At 52.2% G+C, this 7,649-nt stretch overlaps 1 protein-coding gene across 2 annotated transcripts in view; it reads left to right on the forward strand.

Moving 5' to 3' along the window:
- The window catches only part of SAMD4B (sterile alpha motif domain containing 4B), a 46,568-nt gene extending 39,039 nt beyond the window's left edge, over positions 1–7,529 (forward strand). Inside the window, exons 7-13 of one of the 2 annotated variants that reach the window (XM_084860870.1) lie at positions 407–752; positions 1,399–1,484; positions 1,879–1,997; positions 2,544–2,742; positions 2,928–3,051; positions 5,217–5,300; positions 5,512–7,529. In XM_084860870.1, coding sequence (XP_084716996.1) covers positions 407–752; positions 1,399–1,484; positions 1,879–1,997; positions 2,544–2,742; positions 2,928–3,051; positions 5,217–5,300; positions 5,512–5,540 — 987 coding nt within the window. In that variant the 3' untranslated portion in view covers positions 5,541–7,529. The remainder of the gene's footprint in view (positions 1–406; positions 753–1,398; positions 1,485–1,878; positions 1,998–2,543; positions 2,743–2,927; positions 3,052–5,216; positions 5,301–5,511) is intronic. The other variant, XM_084860871.1, reaches the window with a different exon arrangement.
- The last annotated feature ends 120 nt before the right edge of the window (positions 7,530–7,649 follow it).

Consider the following 7,649-nt stretch of genomic DNA (forward strand, 5'->3'; position numbering starts at 1 on the left):
AGAGCGTCTCCCTGGGTGCATGATCTCTCCATTTGGTTTGTTTCTCATCTCCTCACTGCTTCCATATCTGCCTCAATTGCATTTCTTTTATCCTTTCCTTGCCACTTGCCTCCTGGTTTTACCCCCTCAGTTCACAGACCCGATTTCTACATCCGAATCTGGTTCCACCTTTGCTGGGACCCAGTGGCCCCAGGATTAGACCACCTTCTCCTGAGCTCCCTGGGACTCCACCTTGAAGGGGGAAGAGGGAATGTGTGGTACAAATGTGTACATATGTATGTGGGCTTGTGTGCTGGAACCCAGGGTCCTGTCATGCACTCTCTAAGCCCTGTCTAACCACAATTGTGTAGTCCCTCTACATAGATGTGGGGTCGGCATGTGACCCCAGCCATGCCCTCCCATGCAGGACGTGCTGGAAGGAGGAAATCTGCGAAACGCTCTGCAGGAGCTGCAGCAGGTTATCGTCACCCCGATCAAGGCCTACAGTGTTCTCCAGGCCACTGTGGCCCCCACCTCCACCACCTCCACCTCCACTGCCAGGGATGCGGGCCAGGGGGAGCCACTGCTGCCAGGTGCTGAGACTCCCCTGGCTCACCCCAGCACAGACAAGGGCACTGAGGCCAAGGATCCTCCAGCTGCAGAGAGCTACCCCCCTCCACCAGCTCCAGTTCCCACTGATGGCAGCGAGCCAGCCCCGGCTCCTGTTGCTGACGGAGACATTCCCAGCCAGTTTACACGGGTGATGGGCAAAGGTGAGACCATCCAGGGCCCAGCAGGAAGTTCTGAGGCAGAGAGCCAAGTGAACCTAGGCATTAGGGATCAAATTCAAGTTAAATAGTGGAAGCAGAACTTTTTTAAGAACCCTGGGAACTAAACACCATAGTGACTTGAGACCGAGGTGGCAACGCCCCTGCCCTCAGGTGTGTCCTGGCTGGTGGTAGGAGACAATGCTCACACTCAGAGCATCTCTAGCCTGAGAAGGAGAGGACAGTATGTCAGTGGAAACCACATACAGTACAGAGTGAACAAATGAGAATTGGTTAGTTCTCTCAGAGGTGACTGAAATCCACAAATGAGTATGATAGAGCTCTCAGAGGGAAGCATGACCTAGCAGACTCTACACTTGGTCTAGATTCCTTTATCTGTGTGACCTGGGGCACACTCAACCTTTCTGAGCCTCAAGGTTCCTCATGCTAAAAATGTCAATTGATGAGATTCTTGTAAGAGGTAAAAGGTATCATTGACCTCATATCTGCCTTATGCCAGGCACTATGCTGGGTGCTTTATGTATCTTCATAAGCCAGGTATCATAGTACTCACCCAGCCTGTTCCCTGTCCCTCTCTCTGTGGCAGAAGGCATGCTGGGGTCTAACCTCCTACCCTTTCCCATGTCCCCAGTGTGCACCCAGCTGCTGGTGTCGCGGCCGGATGAGGAGAACATCACCGGTTACCTCCAGCTCATCGAGAAGTGCCTGACTCACGAGGTGAGACCTGCCCTACAACCCCATCACTCAGAGCCAACATTCCTTCTATGGCCAACTGGCACTAACTACCTGGCTGGCTCCTGCCAGCCTCGCCAGCCCTCATCTCACCACCTACTGGCCCCTCAGTTCCCAATTCTAACATCTGTACCTCAGGGACACCTTCACTGGCCTTCACTCATACTAGATCAAGTTTCTTGTGCCTTCTGTGTTTCTCCCTCACAGTACTCATGACTCATCTCCCCAACTACACAGTAAGCTTCATGTGCACGGGTAACCTCTGCGTCCCAGTATTGCCTGGCACAGAGCAGGCAGTAGATAAATATTTGAGCAAATGAACAGAAGGCAGATCTGAAAGAAACACCCCCTCCCTTCTTAACTTCCCTATTGTACGTAGGCTTTCACGGAGATACAGAAGAAACGGCTGCTGTCCTGGAAACAGCAAGTGCTAAAGCTCCTCCGAACCTTCCCGCGCAAAGCCGCACTAGAGATGCAGAACTACCGGCAGCAGAAAGGGTAGGCAGGCAGCCGGGCATGCATGTTCCCTGGGCCCTTGCTGGTGGACAGCTAGTGCTCAGAGGGTGATTGCATTCTGGGCTGGGAATCCAATGCACTGAGTGACTTGTACACATCACCCAGTGTAGGCTTTTCCAGAAGAAAATCAGGATGTCCTTATTGCTAAATAGGGTGCTAAGCTGCAAAACCAGATCCTGTCCTGATAGCAGACCCCTCCCTTGCCTGTCCCTGTTCTCTTCATCTTGTGTGCAGAGGGTTCTGAAGTCCCTTCTCACTCCCAAACAAATAACAGGAATATCACACATGCGTATTAACGTTAGGAGAACTGCTTTGCTTGGAGATGAGAAACATTTCCTGTCTATCCTGGGGAAACCCCTTGGTCAGGAGGAGACAGAATGTGTGGTGCAGGAACTTGGACAGGGACTCTTTGCTCAGAACAGGTCTGTGCTGTGTCCTACCCATTGGGATTGTGTGGGGACGTGAGGAGGGGTGGAGAGATGGGCCCCATCCACCTAAACTGACACCCTGCCTTCTGCTCTCTCACAGCTGGGCGTTCGGCTCCAACTCACTCCCCATAGCTGGCTCTGTGGGGATGGGGGTGGCCCGGCGGACCCAGCGGCAGTTCCCAATGCCTCCCCGGGCCCTTCCACCCGGCAGAATGGGCCTTCTAAGCCCCTCGGGCATTGGGGGCATTTCCCCCAGACACGCCCTCACCAGCCCCAACCTTGGGGGCCAGGGCCGACAGGTGAGCGGCTAGATACAGAGGGCCTGGTGCTTCTGGGGTTGAGGTGGGTGGTGGTGTCTGGGATGTGTGTGTCTGTATCTGATCTGGGCCTGGATTAGAGGGGAGGGGCTCCTTTGCCAGTTCCACTAGTCCTGGGCCTGGTCTCCACCACTCACCCACTTTACCTTTTCCCATGCCCTTTGCAGAACTTATGGTTTGCCAACCCTGGAGGCAGCAACAGCATGCCCAGCCAGAGCCGTAGCTCTGTGCAGCGCACACATTCGCTCCCAGTCCACTCCTCGCCGCAGGCCATTCTCATGTTCCCTCCAGGTAAAGTGCCCTAGCCCTTGGGATTCTGCCTCCACAACACCCTTTGCTGGCCTTTATCTTCTCTCCTATTTCTTTTACACTGAGTACCTCCCCCGATCCTTGCAACCTCTCGTGGGTTTTCTTGTACTCTTCCCTGCCCCCATTTCAATTTTCTCTCTCAGATCTTTTCTTCCTTTCTCTCTTGGTTTTAAATATGCATTTCATCCTTGTGCAGGAGTCATACTAATCTTCTCTGTATCCAATTTTATTACATGTGCTACCGTGTAATAAATGTGCTACATGTGCTACCATGTGCTACCAAAGCCAGAATTGCCTTCCTTTCTCTTTCTTCTCTCACCCCTTACTTCCACTCCCCCATGTCCACATCTCTCCCTCCCTATGTCATAATTTTGGTATTCATGTCGGTCTCTGTTACCATCTTTTTTTTTTTTTTTTTTTTTAATATATTTCATTGATTTTTTACAGAGAGGAAGAGAGAGGGATAGAGAGTGAGAAACATCGATGAGAGAGAAACATCAACCAGCTGCCTCCTGCACATCCCCTACCAGGGATGTGCCCGCAACCAAGGTACATGCGCCTGACCAGAATCAAACCCGGGACCCTTCAGTCTGCAAGCCGACGCTCTATCCACTGAGCCAAACCAGTTTCGGCTGTCATCATCTTTTTAGAGGATCATTAAGTACTCAGTTTGGAAGGGGTTGAGGGGATGAGACTCAAAGCAATGAGGTTTCTTTGGAAGTGTCTATTAACTCATTGGCATTTTTTCAGAAGCCAGATGACCAGGCCAGAACCATTTAGCTCTTGGATCAGATTTTTCTTGGATAAATGGAGGGACTGTTTTTCCTGTGCTCAGAGACCAGCCCAGAGATAGGAGATCAGAATGAGGGTGAAGAGGACAGAAGAGGATTGTTAGCCCAACCTTGCTCAACGAGTGAGGATGACTCCTCCTGTGTCAAGCCCGTTGCTTGGCACCGAGGCTGCCAAGGCAGATAAGGCTACTCTGGAATGGCTACTGGAGAGACCTTAGATATGCAGATGACTCTAAACTCTTCCTGTCATAAACTGCCAAATCAGTAGGGATTCTTAATTTATAAGATAATGTGGTCTGCCATCTGTTGAAGGCAAGAGACCCTGTCAGTTGTGTTCATCCTAGCACAGGGCCTACCACCTGTAAATGATGTTATAAGACTGGATGAACTGCAGGAACAACAGCAACAAAAAAGAACAATTCTTTTTACTGGTATGCTATATGCTGGGCTTTTGTCAGACAGTTTTATTGCAGTTTAACCAAACCCTCCCAACTGCAAGTGAGGGCACTAATTTCACTCCTAACTGATCAGTCACAAATCTGAGACACAAAGAGACAACTTGCCCAAGGGAAGAGATAACTCCAAAGGGAAGACAATTAGGTGGTCTGACATGGCCTGAGCTCAGGGTTCAGAGGGGACATGATGAAAGGTGAAGCTGGAGGTGGGAGCAGGGACTTTTTAACCCCGGTAAAAAGCTCAGATGTAAGGAGCCAAGAAGGGTTTTAAGTAGTGTGGGGTGGATCTTAGTTATCCCAGGGAGGGGCTGTCTCCCAGACTCCAAAGAGGAAGCCCTTTTGAGAGGCGGTTTGAGGATAAGCCCCATGGCTGCTGCCCTGGTTTGCCCCATTTGTGTGGCTTGCCCAGATCAAATCCATCCCAGAGGAGAAGGTCCAAGAAAGGATGGGAGGAGTTCTAATTAAGCTTCTGAATGAAGTATAAAGCAGGTCATCAGTCAGGGAACACAGGGGCTGCCCAGCACCCACAGCAGATACCCAGACTGTGCCCAAGAAGACAACGTATAGTATGTGTCCAAAATAGTCCAGCCTTGTGGCCTCCAGGAAGCTCCACATTCCTCTGTCTGCAGTCAGGCTTTCTGTTTGTTGGCCAAGCCTCTGCCCTTGCCACCGCTACCTCTTTATGATACACCCAGGCCTATCTCTGTCCTTCATCTCTGCCTAGTTACATCTTCCATCCTAGTGTGTGCCTGTCTCTTGTGCTCTCTCTTCCCCCTCCCTCCTTTCCCCCTTGTCTCTCCCAGCCTCTCCCCAATGCCAGCCTATCCTGTCCTTTGTCTTCCAGCTTTACTCTCCACCTAAGCCAGTCCTTACCACCTCCACTCTCCTCTGTCCCATACAGACTGTCCGGTCCCTGGGCCTGACCTGGAGATCAACCCCACTCTGGAGTCTCTGTGTCTGAGCATGACAGAACACGCCTTGGGTGGTGAGCATTTCCTCTTTCCCTGACCCAGCTTCCACCTACCCAGCAGCGTCTCCACCTCTGAACTGAGCAACTCATAGTCATCCTTGAGGGGGCCCGAGGGGAGGCTGTACTTCAGGGCGGACCTGACTGGGATGGCAGGCTACCTGAACATCTTTTCTCAAGCTTACCACCAGCTCCTGATCTTCCTCCCTTCCTCCCTTTCTTACCACAGATGGGACAGACAAAACCTCCACCATCTGACGGGACCCACAGCCCAGCGCACCCATAGGCTCCCTGGGCGGCGGGAGGGAGCCAACCCCAACAGGCTTCTCTGCGACAGCGAGAGGGTGGGCTGGCTCAGCTATACATTCTAATATTTTTCTACTCTCTCATCCTTTTAACTTTTGTTTAACATTGGCACATGCCTTGCTCACTCTTGGGCCCATTGAGGGATCTCTGCTGAGGCCCAGGGATGTAGGGGGTAGCCAGAATAAAGGGTGCAGGAACTTGCCTGCCCCCCTTTCCTTCCTTATATCCATCTGGCCCCATCCCACCCCTGTTTCCTCCAGAATGTTCACCTCCTGCCCCTCCTGAGGGAGCAGCCCCCTTCTCCCCCAAGACTCACTGACCCGCTGTCTTATGGGGCCTGCTCAGAACCATCAGACATTTGGGGAGAAAAGCAGGGTAGATAACCTGCTCTCCTGAATATTATTTTGAGGCGCTAAGGAGAAGGCAGGTGAGGAGAGGAACCTCTTCTCGCCACCTTCTTCTCCTTCCCAATTCCATCATTCCCCGAGGACAGGAGCCATCCTCTTCTCACCTCCTTTTGCCCTGTTTATCAAAGGTTCTCTACAATTAATTTCTTAGGCCTATTTAAGATACATATTTATATAGTTCTTAACGGTTTTTCTCTGATCATTCCCTCTCATTTTTAGAATCCCCAGGCCTCTCTCTGAGCCAAGAAAGTGGCAGGGGGAACCTGAATTTTATGAGGGGAGAGGGGCAGAGCCCCTTTCTCCAGACCCCCTAGCCCTCCCCACTTCCCCCCAGCCTTGGCTCCCCAGATGCAGAAGTTGAAGGTGGGGAGCCAGGACCGCCAATGAGGTCAGGAAGTCTGTTGCCTTAACATCCCCTTCCCCCATCAACATACTCTTCACTCCCAGGTCTGGTTGCTGAAAGACTTGGGGGTAAGGAATAAGGGAAAGGGGATTGTTTGGTTTTGGTTTCTTTCCCCGCCCCCTTTTCTCTCATCCTTCCCCCACTCCCCATTATGTCATGACCTCATTAAGTGGAACACTATATCATAACCCAGAAATACCCAGCCCTGGAGTCATGCAGAGCCTCTGGTCCCTGGGTTGTGCTGGGGCCCAGGTGGAGGGAGGGGATCTGAGGGTTCAGGTTGTGGGGAAGCCAGGGTCCCCTATTCCAGCCCCCTCTCCCCTCAACCCTCCCATGCACACTGGGACATTCTCAAGCTTTTCACACCGAAAGGGAAAAAAATGTTATTTTTAGATACATTTTATGAATAACTTTTGTTATGAATATGGCTGGTAACCATTGTGTATGTTATTAAAGATGTTGGGAAAAAAAAAAAAAACCAAAAAAATTTTAAAACCACCGCCCTCCCAGCACTCTCACCCCATTCCCCTATTTTTGCCCCTGCCCTCCAGGTCTGGACCTCCCTCAACTCTGAGCCCAGGGAGAGGGAGAAAGCCTGGGGGAGAGGGGGTGTAGCCCTGGGGACCTGCTCCAGGTTCCTACCTCCTCTCCCAGGGCCGGGCTGGGTGGGGTGTCAGGTTTATTTATGTACCTCTTGCACACTCATCAACCTATGCAAGTCCCCCACCCCGGCCCCTCCATGTTTCTGTGCCTTTGCTCATTCCCCTCAAACTCCCAGGGCTTCCCTAATTCCCCTCCCACTAGCCCAGGGAAGTGGGATGGACAGGGGCCACCTCGTTTGGAATCTGCAGGGTGTCCCTCTTACAGGACCCTCGCCTCCTTCCAGCCAGTCCCATCTTGTTCACTATTCATCAGGGTGAGCTGGCTCTGCCTGGCACTGGGAGGTGACACCTCTCTCTCCCTACCCCGCGCCCCCCCTCCCCCCCCCCCCCCCCCCCGTTCCCCAGTCAACACCGCCCCCAACCTGACCAGAGTGTGCAGGACGCTGGCGGCCTCACTCTGATGGGCAGGACCCTGACCCTCTCCAGCTCCAGCCCCCAGTCTACCTCCCCACCCCACCCACCCTCACCATAACTTCACCCTTTTATCCCCAGCCCACTGGCAGAATCAGCTTTGAGTAACTGTACAGTTTTTCTCGCTGTTGGAGATTTATTTGTTGGAGTTTCACTTGTTTAATGGTCTGGGCTTATT

The sequence above is a fragment of the Pipistrellus hanaki genome (assembly GCF_964339955.1).
Source record: "Pipistrellus hanaki genome assembly, chromosome: 15".
In the NCBI taxonomy this organism is placed as follows: Eukaryota; Metazoa; Chordata; class Mammalia; order Chiroptera; family Vespertilionidae; genus Pipistrellus; species Pipistrellus hanaki.